Below are 15819 nucleotides of genomic sequence, written 5' to 3'. Positions count from 1 at the left end.
GCATTTTTTAAAGTTTAATTCACCAAAACACAGCTGCAACAATGTATTATACCTGACCATCTGTTTTTATGATGTGATATGTGGATAGGTAGCTAAGAAGCCGTTTAAAGTACTGACACAGAGCCAAAGATTAAAGGGGTACCATCACACTCATATTTTCTAATACAAGGGAGTACTGCTTCATTTGCTGATTTTTTTGCAGTTAAAACAGAGTTGATATTGCAAGGCAGTACGGTCTAATATTAAGAAAATTGCTGAGTGTGACAGTTTCCCTTAAAGAGAAGGAGAGTTGGTAGTGGTGGTAGATGGAGTATTTATTGCTGAGTAGCATGCTTCCATCATCCTCATGCCGTATTAGCTGGGTCCCACCGCAATCAGGGCTGCTGCACTGTCTAGGATGACATGTTCCACAACTTTGCCTGCTAGCATAATAACCCCATAGTTTAGCATTGTGAGGATGTTTATTTTTGGAAATAACTTTGGAAACACTCAAACAGACTAGATACAGGTATTGATAAGTATAGATTTTGGTGTTACCATATGCTGATGATGGCATAATGTACCCAAAAATATTATTCTGATAGATGAGTTGTGAGTGATGTCAGTTAAATTTCAGAGATTGCAATGAAGCTCTTTGCGCCCAAAAAGCTGTTTTTAGTTTTTTTAAATTATCCATACTCTTGAGGAAATAGTACAGCGCTTTGATTTCTTTCAAGTTTATGTATTAACAAGTGCTAATCAAGCATATTTTACCCACGAGGCAAAATAGCGCCAGATCACATGCGGTCTTATTAACAGTGCACAGAACTGTTTTTTGCTGGTAAGCTAATGTGGTCACCGTCCAAGTAAACACAAAAGGATGAAGCCTGTAAAATGCTTTGAGGAATGTAAAAAAGGAACACGTGTTTTCATGTCATTGTGGAGAATGTTCAGTGTGTATTTCTTCTGGCGGGAAGGGTCATAGGTTATGTTGACTGGAATGATTCGTTGTGATCACAAATTTGGAAACAGGCTCAATTCTGGAAAAACCTGGGTAATTTCTCCATGGACATGAAAAGACTTGGGCACATGTTATGCTTTGTACTATTTCAGCCTTGGATTGTTAATGCATTGGAAAACTGCATGCAACTCCTCAAATAGAGTTCTCCTCAGAAGTACCAACAGCGCTTTATCTGCAAGGCCTGCATCCCCATCACGCATGACCACAGAGGTAGCACCTTAATCCGATTTGACCCAGAAAAACCAAACTAAATTACCATCAAAGCCTGTAGGTACTTTTGAATGATGCTGCATGTGATTAAGATGAAACATGAGAATAATGATGAGAATCCTACCGAAGAGACCAACTCTATGAGCTAGTGCTGTTTCTAACATGCAGATTAACATGTCGAGTGGCACTGTAAATGACGGGACATGGCATAAATGACCAGTGACACTTAAGCTCAGAAGGTTGGCTCCGATGTGGCCTGGATTTATGATTTTGTGTTTTTTTTTGTGTTTTCCTTCCCTCTTCCCTTCCTCTTTACCCCCCCGGCCCGGATCAGAAAATAGACATCGAGCCCAGACCCCCGAGCTCCTCTGAGGGGAGCACGGTGGACATCCGACCCCCCGGGGAGGGGTGCGAGTCGGAGGAGATGGAGTCGGAGGAGTCCATGGACCCGACGGCCTGCTTCACCGATGGTGAGGTGGAAGGGGAGACGAGGGGGGAGGTGGATGGTTGGGAGTGTGGGTGTACTGCAAAGAGGAACACTGCGGATGATTCATCTCACTCACGGCTACATACTTTGTTTATTTCCCTTACTGAAGTTGATTCAACGCAACTCATTGCCTTGTTGTTTAAATGTATACATCTAGAGTAAATATAGATTTGAAGGAGACTATACAATGAAGGCAGCGGTGTACAGAATTTCATACACTGTGTTCAATATAATAGAATGTTTTTTGGCCAAAAAATTAAAATTATCAGTTGAGACTATGCAAGAATTTTGGGTTATATTTGTTGAAATTCTCTTAACATCTTGACAGTAATAAATATTCAAATTCTCTTACAAAAAGGGAAAGAAAATCTCTATCAGTGGCTGTCGCATGCCGGTAATAAACCCATCACTCATTGCGCAAGACCAGAGACGTCCACTATTGCTTAAACTAGAGAGCTAATAGCTAACCTGTTTTGGGGGCATGGCTTTAGAGGAAGGCATGAAGGGAGGGCTTGGATTTCTTTTTGGTTAGATACTCTAAAAACCTAGCTCACTCAGGCCGGTTTCTCGAAATTGCCCTTCCTAGATTTAAGAACCTGTAGTTTTATAGTTGTTATTTTTCTCACCAACAGGTTGCGTGCGCAGGTTCCAGTGTTGCCAGGTGAGTGTGGAGGAAGGCTGGTGGAAGAGCTGGTGGACGCTGAGGAAGACCTGCTTCATCATAGTGGAGCACAACTGGTTTGAGTCATTCATCATCTTCATGATCCTGCTCAGCAGTGGAGCCCTGGTAAGCTGGTGTGCATGTTCGAGTGTCTTTGATTTGTGTACATTTCCAATGGCTATTCGTCCACACGTATCTGTACCGATATCTGGAAAGTTGACGGTGGTAATTGTCTCCTTTTAGGACAACTTACTTCCTTAACTCCTATTGTGTCATTCATAGTGAATTCAGGTGCATGTCTTTTATTATTTATGCCCATAAACCATCCTTTAGACTGCGGACATTGGGGTGTTTAAATTCAATCTGAGGGTTCTGGGTTCAAACACCAAAGTAATCCCTTCTGACTGAAGACTGCTTGTTTGGCAGGCCTTTGAGGACATTTACATTGAGCAGCGGAGGACAGTGAAGACAATGCTGGAGTATGCAGACAAGGTGTTCACGTACGTCTTCATCCTGGAGATGCTGTTGAAGTGGGTGGCGTATGGTTTCGTCAAGTACTTCACCAACGCCTGGTGCTGGCTGGACTTTCTTATCGTTGATGTATGTATTCAGCCGACCAATCACATTTGATTTTGCCTGTTAGCCCGTTTTATTATTATTAGAATGCATTTAATGCCAATTGTATGTTCAGTTATTCTTTGTGTGATCATTTATTGCCCTGATTTCCCCTCTTGGATCAAAAAAGTATTATCACGTATCATTTAAGTTAAGCTTATATTATCTTAGCAGAGCTTAGCTACATTGGTTTTGGTCAAATTTAATGCTGGAATAGTTTATTTTTAGCTTAGCTCAATTGTTCATCTCTGTAGTTTAGCTTGGCTTATTTTAGCTTAACTTAGCTACAAACAATTGTAGCTGACTGAATCTGAGCATCGGCAGTTTGCTAATATCGCTAAAATGAATGTCCTTGATGAAGTACACTATCATCTTAAGTTGTGTTGATTGAATTTCCTCTACTCTATGGGCTGCAGGTGTGTTAAAGGCTGGTTTATACTTACCAAAGCCGTAATACCCCATAGCTATGAACTTCTGGTAAAATAAGCAAAAAAAACATATGTTGTCTGTTTTCATAAAGGTCCCTTGATCCGTTTGGCTAAAAAACGCTCTGTTTACACTCGGTTGGTGCTGTTATGAACATAAACATTTTTAGACTTTAAACTATATTGGAACACTATAGGACCGTACTTTATATCAGGTTCTATTCAGTCTCCCCTTGCACATCTCCCCTGTCTTCAAACAGGTCTCTCTTGTTAGCTTGGTGGCTAATGCGCTGGGCTATTCTGAGCTGAGCGCCATTAAATCTCTGCGAACACTGCGGGCCCTTCGACCCCTGAGGGCCCTTTCCCGCTTCGAGGGCATGAGGGTGAGTACCAAAGCGGGAGGTACGGGGAGGATGGCCTACTAGCTAAACAAAACGGCCTCTATACGAGTAGAGATGCATCAGTTCCAATGTTGATAAGAATTCAGTGTAAATGCTTTTAGTGGACGCAAATGATCTGCGGTAACAATTCATTAACCCTGTAGATTGAGACCATTGATTTGGCGTTATTAGAGCATATTGTTTGACATAAACATTTATCTTTTTATATTTGCTATATATATATTAATAGTTAATAGATACTTTAAGGATTGATAGGATTAATTATATTAATGAGTCTATTAAACAGAAGCAGCTATTTAGTCGATTTACTCATGCAGGTTTAATATCTAGTCGAGGGCTCCGAAAACATTTATTTGCATATTCTGAGGAGAATCCTACGGTGGCCCTGAGAGCTCAACGCACTGCAAAAATAATACATGCAATATGCAAAACACAGGCAAATCTAGCCAACTTCTTCATCAATTTGACAACACAACAAATTACAGAAACGCGTGCAAATACCCCCAAAAATACGAAATATGTCCAGAGGACACTGAAAGTGTTGAACACAACAGGCTTACTCAGTCAGCCACGCTTTGTGACTCATGACGTTATTGAAGTCGGCTATCCGTCAGTGGTGTTGGAAATGAGCTCAAATGTAAGTGTTTTTTCGTTTATTTTAACACTGTGATCGCATGATTCAGATAGATTGCAGGGTCCAGACGTGTTCATCACTTAAGTGTCCTCTGGAAGCACCTCCGCTATTGTTCGGTGTAATTGCACGAGTTTCTGTAATGTGTGTCTGAATTGGGTTGCATTCGTCTGAATTTGCAGTGCGCCTTCTAAATGCTGCAAATGTGTTGTCGAACATATGAAGATGTTCGCTTCATGTTCGATTGTTTGATCTATTTGCACGTTTTCTTAAGTTGCAATGACTTGTCTAATTAATTAAGTTATTTCTTTATTTGCTTGTTTGGTTTATTTGCATCTTTTCTTAGGTTGTAGTGTGTTGTGGTCAAAATAATTAAAATGTTTTCCTTTTGTGCATTTGCATGTTTCCTAAGATGCAGTGCTGTGAGCCTTGAAGGCTCCTCTAGGATACCTAGATCGCATGCCTTGTAGCTCTGTCAATTATTCTTCCCTCTGGTTTAAATGCTTTGTTCCCTCTCTCTGCATGCGTTTCTCCACATTGTGTCGGAATAATTTATGACTGTATATAGTTGTTGTAGTTTTTTCTAACTCTGCTTTTGTGGTGCTCTTGGATCTGTAATTGATTTCTTTGTTGTTCTGTCTTCTTTCATTTACAGTCAAACAAAATGTTGTGACTTCATCCCGCCTCTAAGGTTTTTTTCTGTTTTTGCTTTTTTATCTCTCAAATGTGATGTCATCTTTCTTTCCGACTGTCTCTTTTTATTGAACTCTCCTTATTTAGGAACACATTAATGCTAAGACCTTGTTTAAGTGTATGCAATCTAATTAGGACAGACAGAACGAATAACAATAGATTTTCTAAAGCCTCACCAGGCTTACACTTTTAAGTAGGTGAAAATGTAACTGTAATTCAGAACACAAAAACTATTAACATAACCCCTTAGTTTAAGTAGTATTTTCAACTTCAACAGAAATTCTGGTTGTGAAAAAATGTAATTTAATATAATCTAAACCAGAATTTGGGGAAAAATATCAACCAATTCAAAGCTATCAAACCATGGCAGCTGAAGAAGGTTTGAGAGGACGACGACGACGTCACATGACCACTAAACTGCTGTTTCCCTGCGTGGGGGCGGACCCTCTCCCAGGTGGTGGTGAACGCTCTGCTGGGCGCCATCCCGTCCATCATGAACGTGCTGCTGGTGTGCCTCATCTTCTGGCTCATCTTCAGCATCATGGGCGTCAACCTGTTCGCCGGCAAGTACTACTACTGCGTCAACACCACCGACAACGAGGTGTTCCCCGTTGACGTGGTCAACAACCGCAGCGAGTGCCTGGCGCTGGCCAACGACAGCGCGCGCTGGAAGAACGTCAAGATCAACTTCGACAACGTGGGCGCAGGCTATCTGGCGCTGCTGCAGGTGGTGAGTCTCCGTTGCGGTGTGCACGAGCGTAACATGCTATATATATTGTTTTTTAGTATTATATAGCATTAGCATAGGGGTTAGCTTTAGGGGTAGTGGGTAGGGTTAAGGCGTTACACCTAAATAATGTATTATGAAGCTAAATAATGTATAAATGAATACCGTAGTTACCATGAACACTATCACCTAAGTCAACATGAACACCATTAGTAATCATGAACAACAGTTGTTAATGTTTGCAAGACAATTAGTATGTAACTCTTAATGAAATGTTCATCAATGCTTATTACTGCATTAACTTATGTTCATTGACAGTTCATTTATGAACCCTTCTTGTAAAGTTCAACCAGAGGTTTCTCCAAAGTGATATTCCCAAGAAAATTCAATTTTCTTGGGAATAGAATCCGTAGCCCCCTAATGGGTTGAGTTGAGGTCGGCAAGAACAATTCTGCTAAATGAAGAAGGATAAAGTCTCTGAAGGTAATCACTAGAGAACAAACCACTCTTTCCCGCTCACCTCCCTCCCTCTCTCTCCCCCCTTATTCTTCTCTCTGCTCCTAGGCAACGTTTAAGGGTTGGATGGACATCATGTATGCTGCCGTGGACTCTCGCAACGTAAGCTCTCTCTCTCTCTCTCTCTCTCTCTCGCTCTCTGAGATTTGGTGAGGGAAACAAAAGGCATGAAGCGGACTCTGCTTCTGCTCAGAGGCATGAAGAGCGATATCACACTTGACCTCTCAGTAGATTATCAGCTCCTCTGTGACATTGGCTCAATGGCCTGTTGCTTGGACAATCAATTATTAAATGGACCTTCATGGTGTTAATAATACTTAAGCAATGTGATATGTTGACATTTGTTGAACGAATTGTCATTTTTCAACGTGTATCTCTAAATTAAACTTAAAAAAATAGTAAATTAAACTAATTTACATTTGAAATTATTTCTGAATAAAATGTATAATTTCAGTTAATTTCAACATTTGCCCCGGCTGTAGTTGGAGGAACAACCGGAGTATGAGGTGAACCTCTACATGTACCTCTATTTCGTCATCTTCATCATCTTCGGCTCCTTCTTCACCCTCAACCTCTTCATCGGTGTCATCATCGACAACTTCAACCAGCAGAAGAAAAAGATGAGTTTATTTGAAAGATATATTTAAAAAAAATAATAAACGCCACAGATGTCACACTTCGGTCGGTTTTTGAGTCTGAAATCAAAAGTTTCAGTTAATATACATTTGGGCTTTGCCAAAATAAAAAATGAAAGTGTGTGTCACCGAAAATTAAAATCCAGCCGCTGTCGACAACGACGCCTTTCAGGGCAGTTGTTGGTGAAACCGAGCGGGTGACAAAGGTCTGGTCATTATATATAATCACACAGTACATGAAGTACACATCATATATATGGCATAAGGGCTAGCGCCGGGCTAGAACAAAGTGGGCCCCCCCGCTGTTGGCCGTGAGGGGAACACGTCAGCCTTCTTCAGGAGCCATCATTATTTCTTTCCTAGAGGAGAAAAACTGCGGTTGCCACAGACGTTTTAGAACACTGCCGCCATATGAGTCACCGGCACAAAGTTTGACACACACACACACATACAGGCACGCACACACACATGCGCGCACATTCACTCAGCCGTACGCACGCACACACACACACATTCTGTGTGCACATGCACTCAAGACACACGCACGAGTACACACACGCACACACACACACACACACACACACACACACACACACACACACACACACACACAAGAGTACACAACACACACACAAACAAGTACAGAACCCAAAAACGAGTACACACACACACACACACACACACACACACACACAGTGTCACAGCGGTTACTAACAATGATGAAGGGGAGGAAATGGGGTCCAAACGAGGAGACTGTAAGACGGGCTGTGTGTGGGTGGTTGTGTGTGTGGGTGTGTGTGGAGCACTGAGGGGCCTACTGACACCGGTTTACTCATAGTGTGAGAGTGCACATATAGTTGTGGGTTCCTGTCATGTCTTTCTGGACTATTTTCTACCTTTTTTCAAAGATCCTTTCACTGATGAAATGTTCCTAATGGCTAAGAGGGATGTTGTTTTTGTCTTCTTCAAAGTAAAGTCTGTATATTTCGTAATGGATCGTTCGCATTATTAAGCGAGTCTGTGGTTTCCTGCGGCGTATCTACTCCAAAGTCCCAACGGTCTATGTCTAATCTCAGCCACATCAGAATCAAATTAAAACTGTTCATACATAGAGGGCTTCAATACTTTACTGTTAACAGCATCTCAGAGGTTTTGGGTTAATGGTTCTGACCAGACTGTGTTTTCTTTTCCCGCCTTTACTTTGGAGGTCAGGATATCTTCATGACGGAGGAGCAGAAGAAATACTACAACGCCATGAAGAAGCTGGGATCCAAGAAGCCCCAGAAGCCCATACCCAGACCTACGGTAAACTTGGAAGACTCCAACAATGCTGAATGGTGTATTAAAGGTGACATATTATACCCCCAGGTGTGAGTGTGGTTAGCCATTACAAGCCGTTTGGAAAATCTGCCTCTCCTGACATCACAAGTGGGCGTTTCCACCTAGATGAAGGTTTGTATGATAGTTTGCTGGAGTCCACTGGGTAGGCTGGTAGCCTGATCTATCCAGCACACATCTAGGTGGACACACCCACTTGTGATGTCAGAAGAGGCTGATTTTCAAAATGGCTTGTAATGTCTAATCACACTCACACCTAGTGGTATAATATGTCACCTTTAACCTAAAGTGTATTTGTTGCACAACTCGCATCTTGAAAAGTATGTAATTTTACATGTTTGTTGCACTCAGTTGATTCTTACAAACACGCTTCCCTATAGTCTCAGAAATTACATATCGAAAGTCTTTAGATTCATATCTCTAGTAGGATGGCAGATGAGCTGTAATCTGGGCGAACGGGGCGTTTCACTTTGTCATTTCATATTTGTTTCGACCAATCAAGTCGCTGGAGGCAGGGATCTGTGAGCGTGTGCTGGCGAACACAAACTCGGCCAGGGGAAGTACACTGTAAAAGTGTCTGTCAAGGTTTCAAATCAACACCGTGTAGAAATACACTGGGCAGAATACTCTTCTGCAAGCCTCATCCACACTGCTGTAACATAGTTGGTCTGCTGAGATGACTTCGACTATAACTACTAGTTGGATGGCTAATTTACATGTCTTTGAAATTACACGGTCATTGTAAGTACATTGCTTGTATCGTTGCTAAAATGCAGTTCACTACTTTGGCATTTAGCAAAAATAGGCTTTCCTCCAAAGCAGTGTGGTTTTATTCATACATTTCGAGATTGAGACGATATAGAGCATCTTGCTCAAGGTTGTAATAGTTTGGCTACAACGGGGTTTGCCCCCAGTACCTTTTAGGCCAAAAACACACAGAGCTCATATTTGTAGCGCCATCCAAGGCCAGTATTTTTCTGCTTGCTTTGAAATAGACTCAAGAATCTCCATTACATCATCCCATCAAAAAAATAATTTTGGGCCAATCGCGTAACACCTCAAACCGCTCTTTATCCCCCATCCTGAGCTACCGCCGACTATCTCAGGAGGTAGAGCGGGTTGCCTGGAAAACCGCATGGTTGCTAGTTCGATCCCCGGCTGAGCAAGCCACCCAAACCTTACTGCCCCCCAATTTCTTTGGGCCGATAACATAACCCTTCAACCCTCTCTTTCCCTGCCCTCCCCGCCCCCCCCCCCCCCTTCAGAACGCGTTCCAGGGCTTTGTGTTCGACTGCATCACCAGGCAGGCCTTCGACATCGTCATCATGATCCTCATCTGCCTCAACATGGTCACCATGATGGTGGAGACGGACGACCAGGGCGAGGACATGGACTGCGTGCTGTACTGGATCAATCTGGTGTTCATCGTGCTGTTCACGGGCGAGTGCGTGCTCAAGATGGTCTCCCTGCGCCACTACTACTTCACCATCGGCTGGAACGTCTTCGACTTCGTGGTGGTCATCCTGTCCATTGTTGGTGAGCGGGAGGAGGGGGCCATTTTGTTTTGGCCTGTGAAGGGGAAAGTCTTGAACATACCCCATAATCTCTACTTTAGTCTACATTTTATTCATTTATTATATTTAAATTTTCAGTATATATATATAAATTCTTTTTGTATGTGCAAATTATTTTTTGGGCGTTTGAATGCTTTATGATGGAGTAAGATAGACAGGAAGATATATGAGAGAGGGAAGGACATGCAGCAAAGAACAGGGGCAGGAATCAAACCCTGGACGCTGCGGTCAGGACTGAGCCTTAATGGTACAATAAGGTGCATTTTGAAAGAATTAAGTTGAAAAAAACCTAGCCTATACGCTGGTTAAAGGATAGCTTACTGCTTAGAGACTGCAAAATATTTGCTGGTATGGTCATTCTTTTCTTTGTCTACTAGCTTCTAGGGTGGCTTATTGCATTGCTGTTGACTATTGATTTAGTCGTTCAGCTGATCCTTTTATCCTGAGTGACTTTCCAGCTCATGGATGGATAGAGGCTGTGAAATGGGAGATTGATCTAATTACCTTTTTGCAGGGAGTCAAACAACACTATTTGTTCATTGAAACAGTGGCCTCGAAGTGAATGGTCAGAGCTAGGGATGGCTTGGCTTTTAGATAATCATAAGGTATCTAAACTAATATTAACATATAAATGAGGTTAAATATAATTATCGTAAGTACACCCTGTTAGTTTAATGTCGGTCTCGGTCAAACTTGCCAATTCTCTCACTGGACGGCAGGCATCAAGTGCTAGCCAAGCATTCGAATAGTGTTTATATATCCAAATGCACAACTAGCGGAGGAAATGTCCAGTAATCGACTATTGTGGACCAGCCATAGTGACAGAGACCTCTGGTGCTGTTTGAACAGGCTCATCCTGTCGTTGAACTGCTGCATTTGATTCCTCCGCAGGTATGTTTCTGTCCAAAGTCTTCGAGAAGTACTTGGTCTCTCCGACGCTGTTCCGCGTCATCCGCCTGGCGCGAATCGGCCGCATCCTACGCCTGATCAAGGGCGCCAAGGGCATCCGCACGCTCCTCTTCGCCCTGATGATGTCCCTGCCGGCCCTCTTCAACATCGGGCTCCTCCTCTTCCTCGTCATGTTCATCTACGCCATCTTCGGCATGTCCAACTTCGCCTACGTCAAGCACGAGTCGGGCATCGACGACATGTTCAACTTTGAGACCTTCGGCAACAGCATGATCTGCCTGTTCCAGATCACCACCTCGGGCGGGTGGGACGGCCTGCTGGCGCCCATCCTGAACAAGCGCGAGCCCGACTGCGACAGCCAACTGGAGCACCCGGGCAACCCCAACAAGGGCAACTGCGGCAACCCCTCGGTGGGCATCCTGTTCTTCGTCAGCTACGTCATCATCTGCTTCCTGATCGTGGTCAACATGTACATCGCCGTCATCCTGGAGAACTTCAGCGTGGCCACGGAGGAGAGCGGCGAGCCGCTGAGCGAGGACGACTTCGAGATGTTCTACGAGGTGTGGGAGCGCTTCGACCCCGACGCCACCCAGTTCATCGAGTACGCCCGGCTGTCGGAGTTCGCCGACGCCCTGGACCCGCCGCTGCGCATGCCCAAGCCCAACAAGATCCAGCTGATCGGCATGGACCTGCCCATGGTGAGCGGCGAACGCATCCACTGCCTGGACATCCTCTTCGCGTTCACCAAGCGTGTGCTGGGCGAGGGCGGCGAGATGGACGCGCTGCGCGGGCAGATGGAGGAGCGCTTCATGGCGTCCAACCCGTCCAAGGTGTCCTACGAGCCCATCACCTCCACGCTGCGGCGCAAGCAGGAGGACACATCGGCGCGTGTGATCCAGCGGGCGTTCCGGTGCCACCGCGTCCGCCTGGCCGTGAAGCGGGCGTCCAAGCTGCACAAGGAGCAGCCGGCGGTGGGCGTGCGGGACCCGGACAAGGACGTGGTGGTCATCGGCTTGCCCGAGGAGAGCTCGGAGAGGTCGGACAGAACGGAGCTCACGCTGTCGACGGCGTCGCCTCCCTCCTACAACAGCGTGACCAAGTCGGCTCAGTACGAGCAGGGGGACTCGGAGAAGGACGTGGGAATGGACTCACGGGGCAGGAGGCAGTAGACAGTGTATCCGCCTGGGGGGGGAAACTAATGAGGATAACTTTTATGAAGGGGGGTGAGTTTGTTTACGTTGCTTGGAAAGACTATCGACTATCAACTGAAATCTGGACGTTTCGGTTTGAATCCGTGACACCGACGGACATGCGGCGCCTCGTAAACGATGGAAACTTTGACGGTGAATCGACATGAAAGGAAAGACCACCAGACAGAGTGGGATTATTATGGGGGTATCAGGGGTTGCTGGGAAGGGCTTTGTCTGCAAAACACTTGTAATCTTTCTCCTTCTGGTTGATGTTCATATTTCAGACACCTGAGTGTGCTACAGTTAAGTTGTCTATAGCTAGTGCCGCTGCTACTAATCTAGAAATCCAGTGTCTTGAATCTAACAATCTCTTTTTTTCTGTTATTTTTTTGTTATTTTAAGAGTATGAATATTTTTTGGAATCACTGTTGCGCAATTGTGAGAATGTGAGCATACTTTGCATTGTAATCACATCCCCAAGGGAAGAAATCAGCCAGTTATTGTCTGAATTTTAACATCATGAGAAACTGGGACAACCACCTCAACGAATGCTTTCGTGGTTTCTCTTTCGTTTCGTTACTTGTCTTGTTTTTATTTTAATATATTCAATATATATATAAATATAAAAGCAACGTCAGAATCACAAGCGCCATTCTGAAGTACCATGGATATGTACCGTGTGTTGGGTCAGCAAGCCTTCCGTTGATTGTGCGTGAATATCTCTGCTGTACTCTCGTTGTCGCCCGGTCACCTCCCGCTCAAAGCCACCGAGTGTCAGAGAAAGAGAAGGTGAACGGACGACCCGAGTTTGGAATCAGTAGGACGCCATTTTTTTTATTACCTCAATCTTTACGTCGACTTCTCCCGCCATACACACGCCTACAACAGTTGTACTGAAGTCTCCTCTTCCTCTTGAAAAAAAGAGAAGAAAAACGTTGTGTCTCTCTCTTTCTCTCTCGCGCGCTTTTTTTCGTACGCACTCGTGACTATAACACTCATTCTGGGGCAATTGACATATGTGCGGAAAAGGAATTGCCGAATGTTGATATTTGTAACATGCTGGCCAATTATAAACACACCATATGACACATTGGGTATTTGGAGTTTTTGAAAATGTCTGTAAGCCATCATCACTGTTGTTCTCGGTTTGCACTTGCACTTGCATTTGACTTACCGGCACTCATACACTCGATCACATGGATCCATGAGCGGCGGCGGTGGTGATGGTGGTGCGTTTGCGTGTGTAAGGTTTTTTTCTGTGTGTCCATGTGAGTGTCAGGTCTTCATATGTCTGTTCCTTGTCTTTGTAAAAAATGTACAAGTGTGTGTTGAAGTGTGACTGAGAGAATGTAAAGTTACTATATTATCGTTTCTCTCTTTAGGGAGTGTGTATTCCTGCGTGTGTGTGCGTGTGAGTTATGTGCAAACTGGACACTGTTCAGATTGCAGACTGATTGATTATAAATAAAATTTATACCGTAGATAAGAGTGAGTTCCCATTTAGACTTTCCTTTTTCTAGAACAGGTTTTTGATTCCTCTTTCCTTTTCCTCAAGCTCTTTTCCACCACACCCCAGTCCGACTCACATGTTCTTCGGTCGTTACTGTACACAGGATCCCTGAGGCCAGCCGTGGACACGTGCGTCAGCCCGCTTGCTCTATCTTGGTGAACTGAATGCACCATGATGTGACCACTCCCTGACCCCCTGGTAGGCCTGTTGTCATCTAATAAGGAGAAAAAGGAGAAAAAACTAATAAGGAGCATTTTCTTTTTTTGCAAATACATGGTTCATTTTCCGCTTTGGTTTTCTGTTGCATACATTTTTTTTTTTAAACTTAATTAACTGTTGTATTTATTGCTTTAACGTGGAGGAAGAGACTCGCTAAAATGATCATTCAATTGCTCCATACATTACAATGTAGGCTACTATCAGTTTGATAAACGTGTGACCAGTTAGGTTTGTTTTTGTTATAACCAAAGACGTGGTAACTAAACACAAAATATAGACTCCCCCAAATAAAACCTATTCTGGGAACGCGTCGGCCCGGTCCCTCATAACGCCTTTAACAGGTATTTTGTCGTTGTCATCATTGGGAAACCAGCGTTTTTGTGTGCTGCTTTGCGTTTGCGTCTCGCTTCTTTATGCCCTGAGCACCTCACTTTTTTCTTTGCAACAGTTCTATGTGTGGTTATTGAATATGTTACTTTAGGCAACACACACACACACACACACACACACACACACACACACACACACACACACACACACACACACACACACACACACACACACACACGTCAATCCGGCAGATCAAGAAATACTAATTAAGAAATAACAAAAAGGTTATTTCTGTGGCCCTTCCTTGAGCCTGTGCTTTGTTTGCTCCGTCGGCTCACTGCTGTAGACCAGGCATTCCAGCTCAAACCACAGGACGTGGACGCCATTGACCCCCGGCTGTAGCCCAGTATAGTGGTGGATGAGATTAGATTACATTTCAGGCTAAATCAAATCACGTACAATGCAACAATTTATGTCTTGTGTTTAACTCCCACAGTATAATACTAGCCATGCACAATATAGTGCTGCTATCCATTATACATTATGGGATATATTCATTACGGGGGGGGGGGGGGGATTTCTCTTGAGTGAGCAGGTACACAGTGAAGTCTTTGAAGAGAAAAGGCAACCAGCACATGACCATGAGAAATAACAATAAATAAAACATACATATCGCCTACCTGTGGTGGTGGCTTATTGTTGTTTTATAAACCATAAATATTGAAATGGAAAGTGTCTCAAATAGTATCCAACTAAATGTACTGTGTACATAGGCCAGCGATGTGTCTTTAAAATTATATTCTAAATGACCAAGTACCACAGGCAATCAGGCCGAAGCAACAAATACCGAATTCCACCAAGTCTTCACCTTTTGCTGATCGCTGGAGGCTGGGATAACATTCTATTCAACCTCGTCTGTAAGTAGGACCTAAAGTCACGTAATTAAAAATAAATTACGTAAAAATAAATTACGTGACTTTTTACGCGACAAATATGTAAATAGGCAAATAACGGAGTTAATGTCAAGTAAATAAAAAAAATTGAAATATTTCGATTCTTATCTGATTATTATTATTTATACATGTTTATTATATTTATGTAGGCCTATTCCCGAATGTTTTGGTTGGCTCAAAGGGAACTGCTTCTAGAACGTCCGTCCGTCCGTTGACTGATCCCCATAGACTTTGAATGGGGACGGACGCGCAATGCATTGTGGATCCGTGCGCTCCGTTGGAGCCTTCGGCGCCGTCAAAAAGCTGAAAAATGTTAAACTTTTTCGTCAGCGACGGATCCGTCATCCAATCAGATCGCGTATGCAAATGTAAGCACTGTGACACTACTCGGGCTCTGACGACCCTGGAAAGCTCCCCCATCCGTCAGCCACGCCTTCCGACGTCCTTTGACTGACGGTGCAGTGGGCACGAGGCGGAGAAGGTTCATGGTCAGCTCCACAGACACACACACACGTAAGGCAGTCTAATAATTGCATTTCCCCCCCCCCCCCCGACATTGAACTGCATAGCTCAATTGACGCATAGGGGTGTCGAGGCATGTACCTTCAGACACCCTTATGCGTACATATATAGACATTAAAATGCTATTAAGAGGCCAAGTAACCAAAACAAGTAAACCGAGTAGCGGCGATTTAAGAGATAAAAAGCAATATAAGGCTTCCCTTTCTGAACCGATTTGACGTTCATATTCAAACCGATTGTTTAAAATAGTTTTTTTTTTTTAATTCTGTGGTA

The 15819-nt window shown here is 43.7% G+C and overlaps 1 protein-coding gene across 1 annotated transcript in view; it reads left to right on the top strand.

Annotated features, from left to right (window-relative positions):
• The window catches only part of LOC307074431 (sodium channel protein type 2 subunit alpha-like), a gene marked incomplete at both ends in the record, with an annotated part of 34271 nt that extends 22280 nt beyond the window's left edge, over window positions 1-11991 (top strand). The window contains 10 exons of the mRNA XM_079734592.1: window positions 1545-1680; window positions 2330-2484; window positions 2785-2958; window positions 3659-3781; window positions 5578-5853; window positions 6415-6468; window positions 6849-6990; window positions 8176-8306; window positions 9605-9875; window positions 10805-11991. Coding sequence (XP_079590718.1) covers window positions 1545-1680; window positions 2330-2484; window positions 2785-2958; window positions 3659-3781; window positions 5578-5853; window positions 6415-6468; window positions 6849-6990; window positions 8176-8306; window positions 9605-9875; window positions 10805-11991 — 2649 coding nt within the window. The remainder of the gene's footprint in view (window positions 1-1544; window positions 1681-2329; window positions 2485-2784; window positions 2959-3658; window positions 3782-5577; window positions 5854-6414; window positions 6469-6848; window positions 6991-8175; window positions 8307-9604; window positions 9876-10804) is intronic.
• Between the last annotated feature and the right edge of the window lie 3828 nt (window positions 11992-15819).

Source organism: Pollachius pollachius (assembly GCF_949987615.1).
Source record: "Pollachius pollachius genome assembly, chromosome: 4".
Lineage (NCBI taxonomy): Eukaryota > Metazoa > Chordata > Actinopteri > Gadiformes > Gadidae > Pollachius > Pollachius pollachius.
Note: the sequence above shows the minus strand (reverse complement) of the source record. Positions and strands in the feature narration are given on the sequence as shown.